Source organism: Dermacentor albipictus, chromosome 1 (assembly GCF_038994185.2).
Source record: "Dermacentor albipictus isolate Rhodes 1998 colony chromosome 1, USDA_Dalb.pri_finalv2, whole genome shotgun sequence".
Classification (NCBI taxonomy): domain Eukaryota; kingdom Metazoa; phylum Arthropoda; class Arachnida; order Ixodida; family Ixodidae; genus Dermacentor; species Dermacentor albipictus.
This window is the reverse complement of record NC_091821.1, coordinates 150,098,841-150,125,291: the sequence shown is the minus strand read 5'-3', so window position 1 is coordinate 150,125,291 and position 26,451 is coordinate 150,098,841. Positions and strand designations below refer to the sequence as shown.

Genomic DNA, 26,451 nt, shown 5'->3' with positions numbered 1-26,451 from the left:
ACATTTCCAGTTTCTTCTAAATTGACGACGCCTCTGTCAGGAATTCGGCTACTTGTCATCGGCGGGTTACGCATCAGTCCGGTGAAGAGCTCTTGCTGTACACTCACAGGAAATAAACCTTCTTCGCACTTGTCGGGGTTGGCGTGGCGGAATAGCCGAGTCATTTCCTCGGTGAAAATCACGACATTCTCGTTTGGTAGCTGCATCCAGGCTTCCAGCGGCGGTTTAGCTTGCTCTTTGCGCACGATGCTTGTGAAGGTCTGTAGGAAGCTCATACTAAGCAGGTCCCATGTTGTGGATTCTGGTATTGAAACCACGTCCTCGCGTTGCGTTCCAAGTAGAAGTATACATGGCGCAACTTCTCCTCAGCGTTCAATTTGTTGAATGCCCAGATCGTTTCAAAACTCAGATATCTGCGTCTTCTGACGAGGTTCCACGGAAAATAGGCGGCTTCCTTGGCTGCTACAGGACGATGGCTGTGGGAAATGCTGCATCCGTCATCGTGGCGGCTGTTTTGGCCTTGGTTTTTCTAGTAGTCTCGGCTAGAAGTGCGTGCACCGGGGACAAGTTTTGTAGTGCGTGGCTAGCTTGATGGTCCGGGGCGACGCTGGCGTTGTCTTCGTGGTTGGGGTTTGGATCACGCCTTTGCGAAGGCTTGCGGGACATGAACGCATAAGTACCTCGACCAGATGCCACTTAGTCGTGACGGGGAAGAACACAGTTGCGAAAAAATTGACAGTCACTTAACTATCCTACGTGATTTGAATCAGAAAGCATTCAAATCCACCTTATTCCACTTTATTTCACTTTCATTCAGTTTACTTCGCCGTAATTCACTTACTACACCTTACTCTTACTTCACATCTCATCTTTACACGTCGTAATCTACTTTAATCCACCTTAATCCGCTCTAATTTCTCTTCATTCACTTCACTTCACCTTAAATCACATTACTCCACCTTAGGCAACCTTACTCTACTTGTTCGAACATTAATTAATTTTACTTCATAATTCACCATAATGCATTTTAATTCATATTGTTTACCCATAATCACTACTAATTAACGCCATTATGCCATTTGCTAGCCTCTGTATTACTACTGAGGTTTGCAAGACGCTGATGACGTCACCTTCACTCCATTGCCTGCGCCGTTACGTGCCCAACGACGCACGCACTAGGGCACACGTTTACTCACCCAGATGACTGTCACGTGACGTGTGCAATGGCGCACGCACTTGACACACATTTTCTCAGCCGGAGCCGTGACGCCGCCGTGGCGTCGGGAAAGCGTGCTCGTCTTTAGCTAACCCCAGAGGCCGGTGTTCGTCTTTCACCGAGACCGAAGTTCGCGTTTTTTTTTTCTTTTCAAAGGTACTAATTTACTTCCTTTACAGGAACCGCCCTGAGAAATGCGACGTCAATCCGAGTATTTTTGACGCGTTTTTACTCTTTGCGCCGTCGGCCATTTTTGGTACCGTTACTTGATCACGCCGGATTTTCTGCCTCATGGGACATGGAACGCTTTCGCATTAAAAGTATGTATCACAAAACCAACCCTTTATTGGGCGAACTTGCGCCCCTAAAAGCATGTGACATTCACAGCACAACGATAGCGACGAGTACAGTCGGCGATCGTGGAAAATCTATCTGCGGGTCAAGCGCGTCTGCTGTTATGCATGACTCGTCTAAGGTTCTAGCGTAATCTCTGGCAATCGTGTATATTTCTAAAAGTACAACACTATTCGTGTTGCGCTAACAGTCTGAGAGAACATATACACAACATATCGAAACAACGATAACATCCAAGTAAGTTTCAAGTCATCCAGGCACCTATTGCGCTGAGCGATAACTCTAACCTGTTAACGGGTTAAATGCGGTCGCCGTAATAGGGAGAGACAAGTACATCCGCAAAATATTAAATTCTGGGGTTTTACATCTTTTGCAGAATCTGATTATGAGGCACGCCGTATAAGGGGGGACTCCGGAATTAGTTTGGACACCTGGGGATCCCTAATGTGCCTCAATGCACGGGAGCTTCAAACAACAAACAAGTCAACAAACAATGACACCAAAAACAATAACAATATAGGGAAAATTAACTGCAGTGCTTAGTTGAAACAAACAAATGATAAGTAAATGGAAATTAAAGTGGATGAAAAGACGCCTGTCCGCAGGTGGGATTCGAACTCTCGTCTTCGCATTACGCGTGCTGTGCTCTTTTTACCAAGTGAGCTGTCGCTGTGCCGTTTTCCCATCTACTTTCTGGGGTATTTATGTTTATTTACTAGAACTAACCCTTGGGCTTTTAACCAGCGCGGCGTTAACGCTCACGGCCTTGGCGGCGGATGTGGAGCATCATTTATGCCGCAGGCGTCACGTGAACTTTTCGGCTGGAGGCAACTGGTCAATAAACCCACACATGCTTACCGAAGGCATCAAAGCTGCCGGATTCGAGACCCTCGTTATGTAACAACGAGGAGAAAGGAAACCAAGGAGCCCGATTTTTGTTAGTTATATCATAAGAAGCCAACACACACACACACACACACACACACACACACACACACACACACACACACACACACACACATATATATATATATATATATATCACCACAACACAGTCACTCCTTTTACATGTACTACTGATGTGCACTATCGCAACTCTTGCATGACTCCTAGGCATTTCGCTATACATTCACTTTGTGCCAACTGGGTGGTGGGCATATAGCGCATAACTTATGCTCAAATGCTCAAGTAAAATAAAACTCTTGCTTGGACTAGAACACAAACGACATCGCGGTCCGGTCGTTTGTGGTCTTCTTCTGTCCTGGTCTACTGCGCCGTGCTCTTTACGTATAACTTATAAGTTATATTGCAGAGACGCGGGGCAGGTGGAATGCTGCAGCACGGCGCAGACAAAAGAAATCATGTTAACTGCCATGCCTTTGGCGCTTGTGGCTGAGGGGCTCGTATCTTACGTGTTCGTACTTACCTACCAGATGTTTTCAAGAGGACTTCTCATCGTACGTAGACCCTTGCAATATCTTAATAATATCATGCCAGCGTCAACCGGAGAGCCGATCAGCGCCGTGCAACGGAGCGCATCGGCGATATGTGCAAGAGTACGCGTGTGCGAGCAAGGCGCACTACACAGAGTTTCCTCCAATAGTCACTAGCGGGAACTCTGGGGCTGCGATTGTTCTGCCACCAATGGCATGAAGGGAAGTATGTAGATTGGCCTGATCTTCGTGCTTGTGGCTTGAGACTTTCTTGTGGATTCGTTCGTTACGCTTTATCTGCATTCATTGCCCTAAATTTCAGAGCACTCAATACTTTTCTAAGCGGAGAAGGCTCTGCGAGCACACACAATCTTTTTTTTTTCTTTATTACCTTGATTTCACCACCACTCAAACGCCTACAAAGTAAGTCACTTGGTGCAGAAAAATAAGATTACATCACTTCGAGAGACTACATATTTAAAAGGCACTCAAAGAGGATATCACAGACACCAAAGTGTCAAGCTCCTGAAACCACTCTGGCGGTTCAATCATGTGCTTGAGGGCATCGCGCGTGTACCTAAGACTTTCACTTAGGTGTTCCCTCGCAGACCTTTCATCTACGCGGGCATTCCTGACATCCATGCGCGTTTTCCCCATGCTGCTCATACACAAAAGCATTACCAAGTCAGCCGGCACTCCCCCTTTGTCTGCACACGGTAAGAACCGCATACCGAAAGGACTTAACGGTAGTTCTTTCTTCAGAGTTCGTTTCAGAACATCCCACGAGAAAACTGAGTCATGGCAATCCCAGAAGATGTGCTCAATAGTTTCAGGTTTCTTACATATGATGCAGTTAACAGACCATGGAACAAAAAAGTCCTTGCTTTGCAGTCATGGCTTCACAAGGAGAGTGCCCGAATGCAATTGAAAAAAGAAGGTTTTCGCTGAAGATCTAACCGGCATTTTTCTAACGCGTTTCAGCACGTTGCGTTCAGGTCCTAAGTTATACATCATACGGTAAACAGGATGCGGCAAGGAAACATCAACCAGATCACTATAAAGTTTCTTACGCGTCACTGAAGTCAAAAATTCATTCGAAAAATGCGCTTTCAGTAAAGAAAAGGACATAACAACTTCCCTCAGAAAGCCAATTGGTGTTCGAGTACTTTCATTTGCTGATGAGACAACCCACTCAGGCAAGGAAGAACTCAATCTCACTTGAATAACAGTACGCAGAAATATATCACTTTGGTCCCTTAAAAAAAAGAACCTACTAACAATCTGTTTCAAAAACAAATGTGTTAAACCTACTCCTCCATTCTTCACCGAATGAAAAAAGTTACACCGGCTAGTTCTCTCCCAAGTGGATCCCCATATATATACCGCAAACACTCGGTGAAGTTTCTGCACCGAAATCCTTGCCATGCATAACACTTGTAGTACATAATACAACTTTGTAACTAAAAACAAATTGCAAACACTACCTCTTGAAAACATCGAAAAATTATGCCCGCCCCACTTTTCTGTCTGATCTTTAACTCTTTTTACTTCTTCGATCCAATACGCGGCACTGTCACGATAATGTTGTAATGGCACCCCAAGATATTTTCCAGGGGTAACGCTCCAGTTCATATTGCGAAAAAAACTCGGGTACCTGTGGCCAGCTGCCGTGCCATAAACCTAGGCACTTAGTCCAGCTGACAACACTTCCAGTTGCGGCACAAAAGGAAACAACTTCTTTCATAATGTTATTCACGCTTTCTGTATCACGGCAAAAAAATGCAACGTCATCTGCATAAGCCAGAACTCTAGTCACAATTCCTGCGTAGATAAACCCACGAATAGATTGGCTTTTAATTATTTTCAAACAGAAAGGCTCTAAATACAAGGCAAATAAAAGAGGCGACAAACAGCATCCTTGTTTTACTGATGATTCCACTTTTATACTGGCGCTTAATTTTCTATTAATTACTAACTTTGCGGTGCAATCTTTGTACACCATTCTTGCTCCATCTGTTATCACTGCACCGGCTTTAACATGTTCCAAGAGTAAAAGTATGAGATCATGGACGACTCTGTCAAAAGCCTTTTCAAGGTCAATTTGTATCATAGCGACTCTGTCCTCTCTTTCATCGCAGCATTCCAGTATGGTCCTTGCAGTATGTATATTCGAAAAGATCGATCTGCCTTTGATACCGCATGTCTGATGGGGGCCCACAAGTTCTTTTATAACGGTCTGCAATCGTCGCACGAGAACTTTAGTGTAAACTTTATAGTCCGTATTTGTCAAGCTTATTGGTCTGTAGGCTTCAACCGCCAAATGTCGCGCACGATCTTTTACTTTAGGAATTAAAAATTGGAGGACGCTTAAGCTTCGCCTTCAAGAGTGGAACGCGATAGCGTTCCCGTCGACCCGCCGATGGGTGTAAGACAATGGGCTACAGGGCAGCCATCACTTACGAGGCGCCCCGCATCAGACGCGGTGAGCGTCGAGCCATATGGTCGAGCAACGCGGCGTTCGGCGCAGCAACGAAACGTGCGCCTGAGCAAGCGGAGCGAACCAAAGAACTCGGTATCCCGGAGGGGGAAATGATGCACGCCAGCCAAACGCCGTGATCGGCACGGGCAGAGAGATAGAGAGATAGTGATCTAAAGAAAGGAAGGACGCTTGATTCTACAGAGGGAGCAAGGCGAAGCGTTGTCAGGGGAGAGAGTCCGAGCCGCGACAGCTCCAATGCGCGCCTGGCGCGCCATCTGTCGGGGCAGCGCCGTACATGGAGAGGAGGGGGTCTTCTGTGTTTGCCGCAAGATGGCTCTCCGTGTGCGGAAAGCGCAGAAGAAATGCAGCGAAACGCACTTCGCTACTCGTGTAATTGCGACTTCTGTAAGTTACATGTTCATAATTACCGATATACACCACAGTATAACTTTCCACGGCTCGTTTCGAAGGCAACACCGCATTCACTAGAGGCGCGTTTGTACCTTTTGGAAGCATCGAAATCGTGGCTGAGTGGTAGCGTCTCCGTCTCACACTCCGGAGACCCTGGTTCGATTCCCACCCAGCCCATCTTGGAAGTTGCTTTTTATTTATGGAGTGCCTGCCGTGATTTATCGCTCACGGTCAACGCCGCAAAACGCCGACGCCGACACCCGACGCCGACACCGACGCCGACGACACCGGCTTTTCTGCGACACGAGCTCCTTAACGCTATCGCGTTAAAATAACGTGCGATGTCCAAAAAGAAGGAGGTGCTTCCTTATTCTCGTACATCCCTTATCATGCGATGTAATGCTACACCTATTCCACTTTTAAAGCTCTTATAGAAAGCCCCTCCCAGACCATCAGGTCTCGGCGACTTGCCGGGACTAAGTTCGTCAATCGCATCCTCAACTTCTGAAAGGCTTATTGGTCTGTCGAGCGCTTTGCAGACCTCGTCTAATAATGTTGGCATTAATGGCGAGAAGTCAGTTCTAAACCTTTCGATATCACATGTCTTTTTCCCCATCAAACCTTCATAATAAGACTCAAATCACAATCACTGCTAATTGCGGCGGCTCACCTGTCGAGGTGGCCAAATCGAAATGCACCAACCATCTCAACGCGCTGGCTTGCCCGTGAAAAATTGTTAAGGGCGTTCTATGCCCCTTGTCGATGCATGCGTTCATGACGTAATGGTTTCAATGCCGTGCTTCTGCACTAGAGGTCCTGTGCTCGAATCCTGCCGCGGGGCAATTTTCATAATGTTTCTGTCGGTATTTATTACGCAGTACATTGTCGAAAATTATGAGTTCGCGAAGCCGTTTGAATATAGAATGACGCAGTTTAGGCAAATCTACGTACTTGCCCTTATTCACATGATGGCTTAACCTCCCCCATTGCAGCTCCCGTAGACACTAGCGGCAGAGTTCCCTCTAGTAATTATTGTTCTAAACTACATGGGACAACCCAGTGAGTTTAGGTTACTTCGATTGCGCTGTTCTGCTAGGCGGAATCGTCACCAGTGCTTCCTGCTGCGTTATCGGTTCATTTGTTCATTTTGCATTTTTATAGGCGATTTCACATATAATTGCTTAAAGCCACGAGAAGCGTGTGAGCACCGAGAATTCGACGCACGCGGTCCACAGCTAAGCGCGATTGCCTTCCTTTAATTTTTGTTTTATCGTTTGCCTATATTGTTTTTTTTATTTCTTTACTTATATGCTTGCTGTCTTCGCGGAGAAGAAAAATATGGAAGTTTAAAGGCACCTCAATTGATCAGAGTACTTGGAAATTTCAAATTTTGCTTTTTCTATTGTCTTCTCGTGCCTGCGGCCGCAATGACGTATCGATGAAGACACGTTGCCGTCGTGACAAATACTACTTTATTCTGCTGTTTCATGAACTTAAAAAAAGAAGAGAATGTTTCCTTATGTGCATTTGTATGATCGATCAATAGGAAGAAAAGCCTCCGGCAGATTGGACGGCCTCAGGAAGTCGAGGCAACGAGTCGTAAAGTGCTGGAATCATGTAGGGGTCCATTTTTCAGGGTCTCCCACTGTCCATCAGTCGCAGCCTACACTTATTCACAACTTGCATGGCGGAGCTGTAACCTTGACAGGTTGAGTTTCGTTATGCCCCAAGTGTTTTTAATAATACTCATATCTGCTCCTAATAATTTAGTGTAATAATTAGTCAAGATCTTCCAGGCGCGCTCGCATGGCGCGCGAGGTATGGACGGGCGAGAAGTCTCGCTGAAGCCAGTAGTAGCCGGCTGCAAAAGGACCATCTAGTGCACAGGCAAGGAAGCCTTGATATATGATTTCTATATAGGCTTCACTGCACATTCGCTCTTCAATCCTGCGGAGAGATCCAAGGCCATGTTTGGTTATCATGCCCCGAATGTTCACGCTCTGGCGCCCACTGATTCTCACTTGCTGAACGTAGAGGGAGCCATACCTCAAAAATTTCAAAGTGATTACTGAAATAAGACATTGTGGCGTTTTTCGACGATGTGTGTGTGCACGCTGTTGTAAAGACTGATCACTATACAATTACAGTAACGAGGATGAACAAAAACGCTCGGAATTAAGCCTAATAAAAACTCAGCAATAATGCACACCTAATGGAGTCTTGTCGGTAGACCTGGTTTTGTGCAAAACATCGATTGGTCGGGGGACACAACGTTTCGCCAGTCATCTGCAGTCCAGTGAAGATGCGCTTGAGCGAACTCTAGTCTCTTCGCGCTCGCCTCATGGGAAAGGAGCGGCTTCTTGGCAGCACTTCGGCCCCTTAAAGCTGCTTCTAAAAGCCACTGTCGCACCCGTTCTGTGCTGACGTCGAGGCTGACCGCATCTCTGACCTGACCAGCTGTCATGAAAGGATTAGCATCAGCAACCAAAACAGCGTCCTCTTCTTCGGCAGTCCTGCGGACACAATTTCTTGCCGCATCACCAATGCGTCCCTCATCTCCGAACGCCTGCACGATTCTGTTAAGAGTGGCTTCAGTCATCTCCAATCTGTTTGCGATCTCAGGGACGCGCTCTGCAGCGACATATATAGCGCAACGTCTGGTTTCCTCTAATACTCGAGATGGCATGTGTGTACACCCCGCGCAAAAGTCACTACTGATACGGGCGGTAAAGGCGTTGTTTATTACCTGATGCTACGATCGCAGTTCCTCCTTACAGTGTCTGCTGGCAGAATACAGCTACATTTCTTATCTAGCCAAACAAATGATCTACGCCGAAAACGTACTAGTCCACAAACAGCAACGTCTCTGGGCGTATCTCGACTTCCTCGACGCACACACTCTCCACGTTGCTGTGTAACACTCCTGTCACACGGGCAACCTAAATTGTACACTTTGAGCAAGTGAACTTCAGAGCGCTGAGCGACATTATGGCGGCGCGTTGCTACACCAGAAAGAAAAGTGTTCTTTCAAATCGATGGCGATCGGGAGTCGGAAGACAAAGCACACATTTGTTAACTTAAAAACGCATGCACGAAAATAGTCCGTTATTCTTAGAAACAGCATTTAAAAACAAGCGACGACTGCGACCGCGAATTGACCAGTACCAGTCCAAAAGGCGCGTTCCGCCGAGCAACTGCGCGGCCATTACCCGGTGTAGCCGTGAACAGCCGGAGAGTGACAGTGGTTTTTCTCTTATTTTCTGTTTTTCTTTTCTGGATTTTTCCTTTTATTTTCTTGTCTTTCCTTTTCTTTCTTTCTTTCTTTTTTTTTTTGCAGTGTGGCAGATTTTATTACTTTGTAACGTTAGCAATTAAAAAAAATATGTCATAAAGATTACTCCTGACTCTGCCTTTACCTAACATAATTTTTACTTATTTTTTACTCATTACGAAACGAGGATACCCACTTCACCGTCGCGAAATGTGTTTGCCGAACACACTCGCCGATCAGTGCGCTCGGCCGTAAGTGCCACTAAGCGTCGCCGTGTGGCAGCCGGCGAGTGACACTAGCGGCGAAGTGCACTCGCTAAATGTGCGCTTAAGTTTGCCAGTGTGACAGGGGTATAAGCCGTTCGTGAAAATTGAAACAATTGAACCAATAATGCAGCAGAAAGAACAGGGGGCAATTCCACCTAGCAGAACAGCGCGGCCGAGGAGACTTGCACTAGGCTGCGCTTTGCACGCGTGCGCGTACTCGTGACTCTTTCGCCGATGCGCTCCCTTGCACGGCGCTGATCGCCTCTCCGGTCGACACTCGCTCGGTATTATTAAAAAATTGCAAGGTTGCGCGAAGCACTAACACGGCTGCGCCATATAATCACATGCGTGTTAATGACAGCAACGACCGCCGACAATCAAAATAATCAAAGAGAATCTGGAATAAGTATGCTTATGTCGAATATATACGGCCTTTAATTCTTGCGATTTTTTTTTACCATGGTTCATTTCGACGAGGCGGTATTCCATAAGACCTAGAAATTCATTGTGTTTCCAAATCACGAACAGGGACTCAATGTAACTGTCAGGCACACAAGGTTCAATTTCGTGATCTTTATTCAGGTGTTGCGAAAAGTACACGGACCTGGTGACGGCACCGTCATGGTTCCTGTGCTTCCTGACTGCGCTTCAAGGACCACAATGGTTTTCATCTGTTCATGACACTTCGTTCCATCATATAACTGACAGTTTAATAATAAAACAACATTTTACTGTCTCTTCGATAGAAAATTCTCACAGAGGAGGCATTCTCATGGGTGGTATTTTCAAAGCAATCACAATAACGACACCACCACCACCATCAGCAAGAAAATAATGGTTTGATTATTATCTTACAAAATAGTGAAAAGCTGTTAACGTTAGCTAGAGCATAGCGCACTTCCTGTAACAACCAGTCACACCTTTGTTCTCACTCTTTCGTCCCTTTCTTTATTTAGGCCATGCAACATACAAATGGCTTTAAACAATGCCGCACAGAAACGGCATGTAGTATATAGTGTCTCTACAATCTGTACTTGAGCGAACGAAGTTTCATCACCCGTGACCTAAGGATTCAAATACTGACCCTGCCTAAGTAAGCGAAGACAGGCTGGCCTAGATAAAGTGTGGTCATGTAGTGTCCTATGATGAGACTCCTGTTGCTACCTTTCGCAGCGTCCATAGCTCTAAGACCTGAATCCTACCAACCTTGATGGCAAACGCTTCCCGTTGAAATCCATTGGTTGTTGTCTGCTTAGCTTCCAAGTTCACTTTCACCTAAGTTGCATTAAAGTTCGGGTCCATTATGTTGCGTAGAGATCACTTCTTGCTTATCGGGACAGGGCAATGTGGCTAACCAGGAGAAACATTTTTTAAGGCAAATCAATTTTCTCAGTTTCTTTTATTTTTAATGTATCTTTAACTAGAAACGCACACAGACACGGCACGAAGCTTTGGCACAGAGCAGCTGTCGTATGGTTTCAACAAATATATATTTCACTTTCTTCTTAAGCTTTCCTACGCAGGACCACATGTATATGTCACCTTAGTAATCCGTATCTATTCAACAAACAACTTGATTTCACAAGGTAAGTAAAGCTGCTTTGTCTAAGGCACCATGAAACATATCCGCGGTATAAACTTTATGGCAGTGGAGTAATCATACGCCCATCACAACGCAAAGTAGACTGGGCTCAATGTGCGTGATTCAACGCCCGTTCAGCAGCACTTAAGTTCTCTTATGACTACAGCTTAGGTCCCTTATAGATGAACGCCACGTGCACCACGTGACAGATGGCTGCTATCAGTCCCAGAGCCTGTAAACAAAACAATAAGAAAATAAGACATGTGGCTAATGTGTTTTATTTTTTTCATTTCTTTGCATTTATGGTCTTTCAAATGGTTTAAACAACCACCCATTCCACCCCCGGTATTAGCTGTAAGCATAAGATACTGCGAGAATCTTGGTTCCCATTTCCTCCTTAATCGTGTCAGTCAATATGCAGAGTGAGGTGTCAGCACAGCAGTGGAGATTTAAACAAACGATTCCGGCAGCTGAGCAGGCTCCGCGGGCTATCACTTCTTCCTGGGCAGAGACCGGGGCACGTGTTGTTGTCGTTTTCAAAGCGTATCCGGCTCTTTTCCTTTTTCCTCTACACGTGGGTTGGGCCGTAATAATCTCCGTCGTTGTCAGCATTACAGAAATTTGCGCGTCTTTGTCCTCCGATGCCACGCGCAACGCGCGTTGCGAGAAGGAAGAGCATCTCCTTCTTGCATAAAATCAAATCACATGAAATCACGACAGAGCCGTCAGGCGCGAACACCGTACCCGTAGTTCGAAATTTCGCACTGTTCTCGGAAATCTAGTGGCAGAGGGATCCCAGTGAGCATACCGGCATCGTAGCGTGCAAATGGACGCCATGGCACAGACGCAATAGTGCACCTGTTGCAGTCGTGGTGCATCTAGTGCACGAATCTGTCGCAGACAGTGGCCTAGACGTCAAGCAGTGCGCCTTACCAGCGCAAGCACTGGGGATACCCCCCCCCCTTTCACTTCTTTCCTTTGAATTTAATCCACGCTACGTCTTTCTCGACCTCTTTATCGCTAGTAAGAATAATATTCTCATTTTAGGCAATGGAAATGCAATCACTTTCTTTTTCTTTCCCAAACAAGTTCTTAAATATAACCATGCGTGAAATTCACGCTGCAATATTGCTGCTACGCGATATATTACAACAACAAAAAGAAAAAAAAGCGCACATTTGCAGGGAAGTTAATGTCGTCTGTCGAGACTGCTGTGCATACATGTATGGTAGCATTCGTACACTCCCACGCGACAGAGAAAACAAACGATTTCTGGCCGATTGTTAAGGGCAACTAGTTGGTGTGGCAAGGGTATTAAACAGTGCGTGCTCGGGTCCTGTCGACAAAAGAAAAACCGTTCCGTTTGTTTTAATATTCATATTTTCTCTTTTCTCATTTAGGACGAAATTCTAACCATTGTCTCCCTTCATTAACGGTAATTTTACCAATAATTACTTTTCCAAGCGTTGTGTGTTCTACGGACAAAGACAGGAAGGACGCCCTATGCTTTCCTGCATCCATGGGTCATCTTAAAATACAAACTGGGTCCACTCAGTCCATTATTTTCTTCGGTTTTATTTATTTCTTATCATCCATCCCCCCGAGCGGCCGATACCGGCGACAAATGGCAACAATGAAGAAGAGAACCTTTACAAAATGACGTGTTAATAAAGTTTTCTTACCCCCGAAGCAATGGCACCCGAGTGGCTGAATCTGGTAACATGAGCCAATACAGCGATGCCGCCGGCGGCGTACAGCAGCGTTCCGAACACGTGGAACAGGAAATACTGAAACAAGGAGGGAGGATCACACGTCATTCCAGGTCAAATTAACGAGCAGCTGCTCATGTATACTTCACTGTTATTTTTTTTTTAGTATAGCAACATCACAAGACGTTGGCATTTGTAAGTGGTGGCACATTGTTGCAGAAGAAATGTGCCTGTTAGAAGATGACGTACGTAGCAGAAATAAATGTCCCGTTCGGAAATCAGGATGCATGCTTGGGCCACTTGGGACACACACATACACGCACGCATGCAACATGCGGGGTTTGTGCGCGCTGTGTGACATGATAACGTTCAACCAGCTAATGGAGCCGCCGCGGCAGCTCAGTGGCTATGGCACTGCGCTGCGTGAGACGAGGTCGAGTCCGTCTGCGGCGGCTGCGTTCTGATGGCGCGGAATGCAAAAACGTTGTTCCTGCACTGTGCACGAAGGGCACCTTAAAGAACCGCAAATTATCAAAATTAATCCGGAGTCCCCCCTACACGGCGTGCCTCATAATATCTTGGTTTTGGCCAGTGAAACCCCAGAATATAATTTAACAGGCTAACCTTCCCGCACATTCTCACGAAGTGCTTCATCACGAACTTACACAAAACGTGAAACTTGAACACTTCACATGTCTCTCATTTAGAGTGTGCGTTGTCAGTACAGATTTACAATGTGTCTGATTTGCAAGCACTCAAGCGAAAAAAAAGAAAAATAAAGAAAGAGAGAAAAAAAAAGAAGAAAACATAATGATACGGGGCCCTGGTACGTAAACACCCTTATGTTCCATGCATCTCTCTCACCCTCTCTCTCTCTCGCATTCTCGCTATTTTTTGTGCAACACATGCCTCAAGAACACACGTCCACACTGCTGCTTAGAACGTTGGACTAAACTGGTGCTAAACACAGACAGCGATGTTTCAGCTTAGCGGATCGGGAGACACAGCTTGTCGCAGAGTCAGACATGTGAATACGCAAGCCATGCAGCCCCGAGTCCGGTACACTCTGTGTCTAGTGCGTAGCACCTGCTGGCATGCTAAGCTGTTTGGCCTGCGGCACGCACGCGGCTCGACACCTGTAGATAGCACTCTGGACGTCCAAACGTCACAGAACGAATAAATCAATCTTTGTCTTCCGAGCACACAAACAGTGTTAAGGTCGCGCACAACGGCAGACCGAACGGAATGAGTGAATCCTGCAACGAAACGCGTTTTATTCTTCCGTCACATATATGCCATTTTTATATAATTCCGCAACGCTAGCAATAGATGTACTAGAAAGCTTTATAATGAAACGTTATTTATAGATATATTTACGAATGATGTTTTCATTCGTTTTCGCTCTGCTATAGCAACGAAAGCGAATGAAAAGCAAAACGCAGTTGCAAAAGAAACGATGACATACCCACGTATGGACGTGAAATAACGCTCACGTTCAACAAGAAGATTCTGTTAACGTCCGAAAAAATATTTGTGCCTCACTAGCATACATACACACCCATTCTTTATTATTCTAAGTACTTGCTGGGTAATGTATTATTCACTAAAACAAAACAATTTTACAACTGCTTGCTTACTGGCAAACCCCCGTAGTGGGTAAGCGCTATTATTGCTAACGATCAAGAATACGAAAACAAAAAAGAATTCTTGGGTTTCACGTGCCAAAACCACGGTACGACTACGAGGGACGCCATAATGGGTAACTCCGGATTAATTTTGACCATCTGAGGTCACTTAAGTACACCTAAATCTAAGAACGTCATTTTTTTTTTATCTCGCCCCCATTGAAATGCGGCCACCGCGGCCGAGAGATCGAACCGGCGATTTCGAGCTCCGCACTGCAGCGCCTTGGCTCCTAGGCTAGCGCGGCGAGTCACGCATACGAAGGCGCCGGTGCCACTTCGACTCGGCGACATCGGCTTCATTGCTGCAAGAAAGACGAAATAGCTAATAGAAAATAAGACCCTAGCACTGCTCAGCAATCACGGCTATCGTGTGGTCTGATTACGTGTGCGCTCTGCGAAACCATTTTCCGAATAAAAATGTGTTTCACTGACTACTGAACGTTTTGTTTTATTATTTTAAACAACACGAAATAACCGTACGTAGTCGTTTACCCTCTAGTTTGGGTCACAAACGTTATCATCGTGGCCTGCAGCTATGTATACCACAGCTGACGGTATGCGCAAGGGCGGTCCGTGCGGCGCAATGACAGGTTGCGGTGATGGCTCATGGCATATTTCGATTTTGAGCTTTCCCTTTATCACCCGGAGTGATGAGGCTCGTCATAAGATGCCTACATCGTATGCGCACTACCTGATTTCCTATTACTGGCTGCAGCTCAGCCCTTCTTAATATCGAAACTCTCATTCAGGGGACGTTAGCGTTGAAGAAGGCTCTTCTTTTATTAGGACACTGTGTGGAAAAAAAGAAACTGCACTACTCTAAGTAAATGTTGCGCGATTCCTTCCCGTTTTCCTCGTAGTGAGTTGTTCAAAGGTAACAGCATTTGAAACGGGTACATCACGCGCATCTAGTACACCAAGGGCAATTTCGATCGTGATCCAGCCCAATCGAGATCGATCATGATCGATAGCGCCCTGTGTGACTTCGGTGTAAGAACAAATCTTCGCCAATTACAGGTAGAGTTACGACACTCGCACTGCGCAGCACAGCAGGTCGCAGAGCAGTAGTGGCACGAGCACAAGTACAATTAGGGCTGAAGTGAGTACGCACCTTCCGCATCGCAGGCTATACATGTGTATTAAGGAAAGTGAGAAATATCTAGACCTCACAACACACGTCTAATGTGTTTAGGTGATTTTGGAATTGTTGAAATAGCACCTGTAGCCCTCATTGCACAAACCTGCACCGCACTTGCACCCTAGAAGTCGCTTTTCTAAAGACAGCAGAGCACGCAACGTGTACTATTAGTACTTTCTAGGAATACGTAGTACGATCCCTTAAGGCACTCAAGGGAAGGTGCTCAGCGTGTTGCCCTGACCCTGCGCAGGATCACACCAGGCTTCCTGTATTCTTCACAGAAAACCCAGCGCCCAGACGCTACATATATCTTTGTAAGCAAGCATGTAGAACAAGTAAACGTAAGGGCAGCCTCGTAAACCTTGCAGCTGTCAGCGGATGCCGAACCGGCACACTTGGAGCCAGAGGTCAACGGCTCCCCGGCTTCTGCCGTCAGCTTGCAGTGCTCGAGGGGCTTCTCGCAACTGATATAAGATAGAAGCTAGACTACGTGTAGGGGTGGCAGCGCCAAGAGCTCGCATGTCACTGTCAGCATGGCGTGAACAAGAATGGTATTTTCCAACTGCTAGGCAACAACGCTTGTACTTATATATGCGTGCACCTTTCGGGCGCCTTGCCAACTTCCCTTTATGTCTTGAGACGCGCCACTCGAATGCTAGTGCCTCGCACGAAAGCCACGGCTGCGCTAGCTTCAAAGTGGAGAATAATCTGCGGCGCGCAATAATATCTAAATGATTGTTGATTGCGTGACGTTAGTCGTTTGATTCATGCCAGCGATAAAAATAGAAGGTTTCGTCACACAAGGCAAGGACACTCAGATGCACAGCAAAACATTTTTAACTGGTTGATCTTGGCCCACGAGTAAATGGTACCAAGGCCACCATTTATCTCATTTGCATTTTTCTTTCGTTTACTAAAATGAAAATTCGGGCTAGTTCAACTTTGCATAATAGGTCAATAACAGCACATTAGACAAGGGACGACAGCAGAACGTTTCAAATTGTACTGTTTAATGTAATGCGGTGATCCCGTTCACGCCTGGTGACTGAACTCTTTCTTATATTACTTCACCAAACATTTCATTGAGGGACCATACTAGTTCCGTGCGGTATGCGTGGAACGATTTATGGACACACAAGCTATCATTAATTGTTTTATAATCATCTATGATGATTTCTGCACAATGTGTTGTTGTTTTTACGTTTACTCCTTTCTTGAATGATCGTTCTGTGTACCATCATCTCATTTATGCTTGTTGATGATGTGAACGACTGTTGAAAACCAGTTTTAACACCTACGGGACCCACTAAAAAGGCATACTTTAATGCATTTTCTTGATGTCACGCCTTTGCATAGCAAATGCATACTATTTTAGGCATTCACAAATGTGAATATATTTTCGAATAATATGCAGGACTGAATCAAGCTATGTTTGGGCATTATAATACATAGAAAGCTACTTCTACATTGCAAATCAGCAAAATAATTTTCTAATGAGTGCTCTCCTATATAGGAGGACTCATCGACCCGACCAAAACCAAGTCAGAAAACAACAAAGCTAAATACCGGCTAATCCTACAATACGAGGGACCGGACTCGGAACTCTGAGAGAAGGTGCGAACCAGGTGCTTTGGCAATGCTACGCAGGGACGTACCGGGGAGACGAGTATGCTAAGCTGGACAGACCCATAATGAATAAAGGGGTCTACGCGATCATACGAAACACCACCAAGAACCCAGCTGCAGGTGCGGATAAGATAAACAACGCGCTAGTCCGCAACCTCAGTGATGAAAAGTTTACCGAATTAACTGAATTCATCAACAAACATTGGGAAGCAGAAACAGTCCCGAAGGAGTGGAAACATGCCGAAGTGGTAACGATACATAAGCCAGGCAAGAAACTCAATATAGACAACCTCAGACCAGTCTCGCTTACATCATGCCTGGGGAAGCTGTATGAGTGAGTGGTAACCCAAAGGCTACAAAACTATATGGAATATAACGAACTAGTTCCCCACACAACGTTCAGCTTCAGACCTAAGCTATCAACACAGGACGTATTCATCCAAATATATGAATAAATGCTCCTGAACGTTCCCAGGTACCGAGAAAACGTAATAATGGCTCTAAACATCAAAAGAGCATTCGACAATGTAAGCCACGAAGCAATCCTCACGAGTTTGGACGACTTGAACTGCGGACGAAGGATTCAAGGCTACGTCAAGGCTTTCTTGTCAAATGAAACGGCAACCACAGGCATGGGAGAACTTCGGTCGGAGAAGTGTCAAACACCTAACAAGGGAACACCGCAAGGGTTGGTCATCTCGCCCACGCTATTCAACGTGGCAATGATCGGACTGGCACGAAGACTAGGGAGAATTGGCGGCATACAACACGCGACTTATGCCGACGACATCACCATATGGACCACCACGGGCTCACTCAGCGAAAAAGAAGAGAAGCTACAGAAAACGGCCACCTGTGTAGAAGACTACGTTAAATAATGAGGACTAGCGTGCTCGACCGAAAAATCGGAGCTTTTACGAGTATGGAAAGAAAAACAAAGCAGAACGGTCCCGACCAGTGAAGAGCTGTGGCTTAAAGTCTACCTGGTAGGAACACCGATACCTGAAAAGACAATCATACGAATTCTAGGGGTATGGCTACAGTCAAACCAGTGCTGTTCCCACAACCTTACGCTACTAAAGGCTACAACACTCCAAGTTGCACGCATAATCACGCGAGTCTCAAACAGACACAATGGCTTGCGAGAAGAAGACACACTCAAGCCAGTTAGAAGTCTGGTGGTCAGCCGAATAGCATAGAGCCTCCCGTACCACAGCCACATCAAGAGCGACATCCAACAGGCGGATTCAATATACGCAAGAGGTACAAAACTGTGCTCCGACTACCTCAAAACACCTCAACCGAAAAACTCCTAGCCCTGAGACTGGAGAACACGTTCGCAGAACTAAGAGAAGCACAACTCACAGCCCAAATGTGCAGACTATAACAGACAGCCACAAGCCCAGCTCTCCTCTAGAGACTGGACTACGTTGAGCAGATACGGGAAATGTCGAGGACCGCAGCTATCCCCGACGAGTACCGCAGCACGCTTAAAATAGCACCAATACCAAGGAACATGGACCCCAACCTCCATAAAGGTCGCGGGGAGGCAAGGGCTGAATGCCTCCAGAAAACTTGCGCTCCCCAAAAGAGAACGATGTATGTGGACGCAGCCATATACACCAGACAAAAATGCAGTAGCAACGATGGTCGACTCGAGTGCCCGTTGCTCTAGCGGCGGCGGAGGGCTATCCGATCAGACCGTCGCTAACAATACTCTCGGACTCGCAAACAGCCTGCCGCAACTACTTGCATGGCAGAATTAGTAACCGAGCACTCCGCATACTATGCTCAGTAGACTGTGAAACACAACAACAGGCACAGAACCGCACGAAGCGATCAGACACAAGATCGTATAGATACCGTACACACGGGGGTGGCAGGGAACCAAGAGGCGAACAGGATAGCTCAAGAGTACACTAATTACCGAGCGTCCAATGTTGACAACCTCAAGGAGCCCACGCCTGTACCCTGACAGTACTCGGCCATTTTAGACAATTACAGAGGCAGCAGGAAGCGGTACCCCCGCCGCACAAGTCCCTTAGCATGGAAGAAGCTGTCGCATGGAGACAACTACAAACAGGGTCGTACCCTAACCTTAACATGCTTAGTAAAATGCACCCCACACCATATAAGGACAAATGTCCATGGTGCAATGAGAAACAAACATTATACCACACAACATGGACATGTCAACAAACTGACGTAGTCCCAATCATATCACACCCATGTGCAGAGCAATGGGAGGAACTACTGTCCAGCGACCGCTGCGAAGACCAGCTAGGCCTAGTGCGGCGTGTACGACGGACAGCAGATGCCAGCGGAGCCCTCGACTAAAGGCAGCCGACCATTGCGATAGACGACGGACGAAGCAGCGGGTGAAGACCTCCGGGGAAGACACAAGGAGGAAGACACCCCTGAAGAATCCGTCCAGCCGCAGAAAAACACAATTACTAGAGCTCAATAAAGTTTTCACTCACTCACTCGCTCTAGTGTTCATTCGAGCCAATTTTCAGTTATGCAGAAAATTGTACATCCCGTTAAGTCTATGATAATCTTTTACAAGTACCATTGATCGTGCGTTCAAACGTTTCAATTATAACTTCACAGCATGACATGCTATAGATATATCGCTGCTGCGCCGAATGATACATCCTTCCGATACATAATATAATTCAATAATGTATAGTCCAACGAAATAGCACAGGGTATTTTTTGCCAGCTGTCCATCGAAAAACACCAACAGTCATGCGTTTCTGTTTGATTCTTAACTTTGAGCAGATGAGAGAACACAACAATTGTTGCTTGCGCTGTTGTTACCTGGCAAATTGTTACCTGGCATCCACATAATTTCGCTTGTTTACTCTCCTGAAATTATGACGTAATAGATAAGAGTGAATGTAAGCGACCTCTCAACGGGAGCCTTTCCCAGAAATAACAGGGGGAGTTTCAACATGGTAGAGCAAGCAGCGCTTTTTAATAAAAGCTGGAGAGGTTCGCCCATTGGTGCGCGTTGCGTACTATGCTCGATATGAAAACAACGGTAAATAAAGTTTACACGTACAGGATATCCCACAGACACACAACACAAAAGAACCACAGGTTAACGCCCAATATGCAAAACTATTTAAAGTGTCTAACTGAGACCAGTGTCTCGCAGGAACGTTAAAAGCGCCTTCGTAGCGCGGGATGCACAGATGGTAAAAGTCCTTCGTGCAAGTTTCTCTCCTACCTCGAGGTTAGATCTACGACGGATGCATACGTATGTTCAGTGCTTGATTTAGGGCTGTCCCCTGGAATGTGAGAAGGCTGAAAGAGCAGATTTACTGGTCTATGTCCTCTCGTTCGTTGCACACAGGGCGTAGTGGCGATCCTATCGACTTAATTTTAAACAAGAAGCATTTTGAAGGCTCGAGCCACAGGGGTATCTACGTTATGGGTAGCCAACCGGATCTTGACAGGTTAACATCACTGCCTTCTACATATATATACCCAGATATATATACCCAGATATATATATATATATATATATATATATATATATATATATATATATATATATATATATATATATATATATATATATATATATATATATATATATCTTGGCAGTCCAAGCGAGTAACACTGCTTTTCTAGAAAGAACTGACGCTCCAGTTCAATAATGAAACTAGGAAACACAGCACTCAAAGATCAAAGCATCTTTTTTTTTTGTACTTACTCGCTATATAAAAGGCCATAGCGTGAAAATAAGTTATAGTGTTGGTTGTTACCACAGTGCCTATGTTTTCGTGCTTCGTTAGCCCTTCTAGGGCTGTTTCTTTTTATCGCTGTTTTTCTGCTTCTTCATTGGATGAAATTCCCCGCGACGCCTGTGTGAATAATTGCAGGGGAGAGCTCTCCTCGCTTCACATCGTGAAGAGCTTCAAAAGCGTTACGATGAAATTGCACTGCCTACCAAGGCCGTGCTAAACACTTACAAAGAAGGTGCTAGGCAGCAGCGTCCCCGACGCCGACAAGAAGGCGGACAGCAGAATGTAGAAGGAGATGAGCCAGTACGTGAACGAGATGAGCAGGAGGAAGATGCCCGAGCTGTAACCGGTGTAGGTGTAGCACAGGCTGAACACGATGATACCCAGAATCTGTAATCGGCAATAGTGCGTGGTTGAACAAGCTGGTTTGACATTGTGCTATTTTGCAGTTCAAAGCGGGACAACTAAATAGACAAAACAAGACAGATAGCTGATTATCAGCTGACTGTCACAGTTGGTAATCGGCGTTCTTCCTTGTCTTGCCCAGTGAAAATGAAACCATTGGTAGACTTAGAGCGAACTTCGGAGCGAATTTGCTAAGAGTATTTATATTAACGTCATTCGCAATCCGGGTTCTCTCATTAAATATAGATTTATACACCTCTACAGTAACGTATAAACGCAGTGAGTCTTTGGATGGCACGCATTAGGGAGCGGAGAAAGAGCTCTCAGTCCGAATTTCATTTTGTGAAATACGCTCAACCGCAGCAATGGACCATGGTAAGGTGAAATTGTACGAATCATTATATTGCTGATAAAGATAATAAAAATTAACTGAATTATTCATTTATCCCGTACATCTTCGTGCATATCCATTTAGACATTGTGTGACCGGCACCTTATCCATTGTCTCTCTATGAGAAAAAAAACTGATCAACAACCGTTATGGGCTCGCGGCATGTTCGACCATGAAAAGCGATATAAATATGGCGCAATCCTTCCCTAATGTATTGAAAGCTTAATTATGATTATGTGTCCGTGAAAAAAAAAATTAAAGTAAGACAGAAAAGGGAGAGAAGTGCGTTCTGGAGGAGGTACATTGAGTGGTAAGCCCAATGAACATATGTACCGAGTTTCTTTATTAATGTACGTAAGAAGCAGTTCTTACTCTTTGCACATTCATTTTGGCTTTCAGAGGGTACTGCAGCTGTATGGCCTCCACGTCATTCCCTGCGCTTGCGGCTGACTCGCTACGTATTATCAACGCACGCTGGCAGTCAAAGTTGTGCGGACAATGATGTACACAACGATTAAGTGTCTTCAGCGAGATTTTGGTACTTACGCCACAGTTCAGGTCAAATTTAACGCATACACGTATGTGCAGATTTACGCGAGTGAGTGAGTGAGTGAGTGAGTGAGTGAGTGAGTGAGTGAGTGAGTGAGTGAGTGAGTGAGTGAGTGAGTGAGTGAGTGAGTGAGTGAGTGAGTGAGTGAGTGAGTGAGTGAGTGAGTGAGTGAGTGAGTGAGTGAGTGAGTGAGTGAGTGAGTGAGTGAGTGAGTGAGTGAGTGAGTGAGTGAGTGAGTGAGTGAGTGAGTGAGTGAGTGAGTGAGTGAGTGAGTGAGTGTACATGCGTTATTTACCAGACAAGAAAACTTGCCCTCTTGATTGGAAGTTGCTATATGCTGATTACTTGTCGAGGAAATGAAGTGACGCGTCACGTTAAGTACTGCAATGGGACTGTCAAAACATTTCCACATTGGAAGTCGTGTTTATTGCTTGATACGTTATGAGTCACCAGTTCTATTATTATATTTTGATAGCATTACTCGACCACTGTGGTTTAATTGCGTCGTCACTTACCGTTTCATTCGCGATAGAAAACTACCTCTCGACTTTGTGTTAATGCTATTATTGTATTTCGATATCATTCTCACATGCAGTGTTTGAATGCGTGAGTGATCTAAAAAGAATCATTAAGAACGGCACGCAGACTTATTTCAAGTACTGTTGCTAACATAACATAAACGAAAGGCAACGAATGTCAGACATGTCACTTAGACTGTTGGTGTGGTGCAGACGCTTGGGCATGGACAAAACATAAAGAAACGATAAACACTTAATCAACAAAAACCCAATGCCAAATCAGTCGGCGCCACATTTACTGCGACCAAACGTGCAGAACCAGGACACTGCGAAAATCTCTTACGTGTTATGCTTCCTTAAAAGTCCCCTAAATCAACACCGACAACTAAAACACACACACACACACACACACACACTGGCGCGTTCCTTCTCCGGGCTTTTTCGGTCCCTTAATATTATTCACGTCGTGACACCAACAAGGTCATGCACGTACCGTCACAATGGTCGAAGCTGTCCATCGGTCTGTAAAAGATGGACATCAATTCTGATACATTTACTAGCACACTTTTCCCATGCAGTCGCACTCCCGCTGTTCCTCGCCGTCTCGCTTTCATGTTGTGCACAATCAGCAGATTTCACCTCGTGTAGCGCTTTTTGCACTGCGCACGTGGTGCCAGCAGCGTGTAGCCGAAAAGCGTTGATTCCTGATAAGCAGCAGTTGATGGCGTTTTCAAACAAGAGCGTTCGGTACTGACGAGTGGTTCGCCTACTGGTTCGCCTACAAGGTCAGCGGCTTCGGATAAGTTTCGGAGCCCCTTAACTGCCGTCTTTACCATATTTGCCCTTTCAATGTTCAGAAGAATGAGCAACTCCTGTCCGTATATCGCCATCGCTCATGCGGAGAACATCAATCAGCTACTTTCAGCGGCCTTCGCAGGTGGCAGAACTTAAACTTTGCTCGTCTTCCTCCCAAGCCTTTGCATGGTGCCATCGTTGTTAACTTCTAGACCGGTGCATGCGTGACCTGTGCTTTTGGGCCGTGTGATGGGGCTTCTGGAGCCACTCATGGCACACCAAACTTCCAAGGCTGAGAGCAATTTTTTCTGCAGACCATTGTACGATTTTGTGTTGTTACGATACACACTCACTGCCAAAAATCAGCTCTGAGTCGTATCTTATAACGATGCGTTCAATTTTCATTTGTTTTTTTACCACAGAAAACAAAATTTCATCAACTTGAGAGTAGCACGAAGCTACAACGGAAACCCATACGGGTTTCTCATAAAGCTTCGTGATACCGTCAGGTGGATGACTATTTTGTTCTTTCATGAATCTTTCTGCGCCTACCAGAATGATTCAGAACTGTTTTGCCATTGCTCTCTTATATACAGCGCCGGGTCAACGGCGGCGTCAGAACCTATGACGAAGAGTAGAAAGAATGGAAGATAAAACAGATAGTTAGATATGCGGGTCACGCGCATGCGTGGGAGCGAAACGAAGTAACAAAACCTGACGACGCGAGAAGTTCACCTTACCAGCTCAAGCAGTGTCAAAATGCCTCCAATGCTCGTCAGGAACGCTGTATTCACCGACAGGGCAACCACTGGCGACGAACCGGACGTCGTCACCGTGGTTTGGCGAATGGTTGTGGTGCTAGACGACATCGCAATGGCCTGCATGTAGTCATAACGCACGCCACTGTGTTTTTCTTTTCACGTTTTATTACGCAGCTTGTAAAGAGTTACTGCGTGCTCTTTCGTTCAACAAGCTTTCGTTCAGACACAGAACGCCGTAACGTACAGCTTTTCCACGCAAATATACCTGGGATCAAACCAGCAATCATGGGTCTCAAATCGAGCGTTCGAACCACTCCGCCTCATTTACCTTCCACAAGCTACCAGATAACGTTTTGACACGTTCGTTAAATCGCCATTGCTTATCGGAAAATGTGCAGGACAACCAAATTAATACTACCGTGGAAATTGTTTTACGTATACTCATGGGAAGCGAAGGGGGTATGAAATGCATCGAATAATCTACTGATCGGCTATAGCAGAATATTACATCGAAAATAATTTTGGTTTGAAACGTAAGTAAACTGATGAAAGAGAAGACTGTAGAAAGGTCTTTTAAAAGAGTTTTGGGTATGCTCGTACTGTTTTGAGGAGCTTTTCAGGTGATCCTTAGAATCACGTGCGAGTCTCTTAAATGGACCGAAGAGTCGGAGGCCCATAGCTGATTTTTTGCAGTAATTCCGTTAAAGGAATACATGTTTCACCGGAGTGTAGGGTATTCTTTTATTGTTTAAATTAAATTAAATTATGGCGTTTTACGTGCCAAAACCACTTTCAGATTATGAGGGACGCCGCAGTGGAGGACACCAGAAATTTCGACCACCTGGGGTTCTTCAACGTGCACCTAAATCTAAGTACACGGGCGTTTTCGCATTTCGCTCCCATCTAAATGCGGCCGCCGTGGCCGTTTTTTGTTTCTTTCTTTCCTTATTTCTTTCTCGGATAACTTATACGTCATGCTTACAAAACAAAACTCGCGTTCTCTTCATTCGCTCCTCGTATCGACAGCAGTGCGCGCGGCGCACCTCGGGAAAACTGCCCCGCCCACTTCTTGCGCTAAGGACTCGGCGAATCGCTCCAGCTGAGAGCGCTCGAAAGCGAGCTGTGCCGAACCCTTCTTTTTCACGTACGTCGCCCAGCTGTTCCCTCTTACGACTAGGCAAAAGGCACGTGCAGAGGCACTATGTGTTCATTCCGCACCCTTCGTGTATAATAGCGCACACGTTCCGAATCAGCAAGGAGTCGGACGCGTGCTGCGCATCGGAGTAGGTCAGAGCGAGCCTACCTTGTGAAGCACTGGAGATGCGCGGGAAGCTTGGCGAGCGAAAACTTCGGCCGGGTCGCAAAGGATCACCGCAGAAGTGGGACGCGCGACACTGCGCAGAGCGCGAAGCTTGAATGCTGGCTCCGGAACAACAGCGATGTTCTTTCCGGCAGCCCAGAACGGGATGTGATGTCAGGATGGGCGTCGCTCGTATGCTTTGGGGGAGAGGCGCTCGTTTGCGAGACGCGGCGATATTGCGCGCGGCGCGCATCTGCCAGGAATGCCGGAGGGGGGAAGGAAAGAGTGGGGGAGCGCACTCCAAGGCCGCGCTCGGCTCAGAGCTGCCGCGTTGGGAAGTTGTTTATACGGGGACCCCCGTTTGAAGCGCTCCAACGTAAGTGCTCCCCCGCCGATCCGCGTGCTTCTTTTCTCGGTCTGTTTTTTCACGCCGCCACCGCCGCGCGCGTCCAGCTATGAAGCAAGTAGAACCTGCGTTTGGGTCGGCGCTAAGACAACCACACGAAGGGGCAGTGTCGACATAAATTTCGCCTAATGCGCAACACTGTTCTGTCTTGTCGCTGGGTCTAATCAAGCAGTGTGCAATAGGTGAGAATTTAGTTTTCAGTGCTGCGAGAAGCCAGCGATGGCCAAAGCTATAGCTTTTTTACAAAACTCCATTCACGTTCTCTAAGGGACCTGTAGACTCAAGTGGAGTGAACGGCAAGGGCCAACACACATTTCTAAGGGCTTCCTGCCTTGTAGACGGAAAAGTGGTAAGCTTCGTTATCATCGACACCTTGCGGCGTTTCTCCCGATAACCTCGGCTC

At 46.0% G+C, this 26,451-nt stretch overlaps 1 protein-coding gene across 1 annotated transcript; it reads right to left on the bottom strand.

Annotated features, from left to right (window-relative positions):
* Positions 1 to 9,988: 9,988 nt before the first annotated feature.
* Positions 9,989 to 25,868, bottom strand: LOC135902995 (MARVEL domain-containing protein 1-like). The gene is made up of 5 exons (XM_065433322.2): positions 25,646 to 25,868; positions 24,322 to 24,459; positions 21,151 to 21,312; positions 12,695 to 12,799; positions 9,989 to 11,244 (listed from the first exon to the last, which is right to left on the bottom strand). The coding sequence occupies exons 2-5, from the start codon at positions 24,448 to 24,450 to the stop codon at positions 11,173 to 11,175; spliced, it is 468 nt and encodes a 155-aa protein (XP_065289394.1). The 5' UTR covers positions 24,451 to 24,459; positions 25,646 to 25,868; the 3' UTR covers positions 9,989 to 11,172.
* Between the last annotated feature and the right edge of the window lie 583 nt (positions 25,869 to 26,451).

Coding starts and splice junctions, on each gene's coding strand:
- LOC135902995 (XM_065433322.2), bottom strand. CDS start 24,450: ATGTCGTCTAGCACCACAACCATTCGCCAAACCACGGTGACGACGTCC. Junction 21,313..24,321: donor TTTTGACACTGCTTGAGCTG/GTAAGGTGAACT, acceptor TGCCGATTACAG/ATTCTGGGTATCATCGTGTT. Junction 11,245..12,694: donor CGGGTGCCATTGCTTCGGGG/GTAAGAAAACTT, acceptor TTTTGTTTACAG/GCTCTGGGACTGATAGCAGC.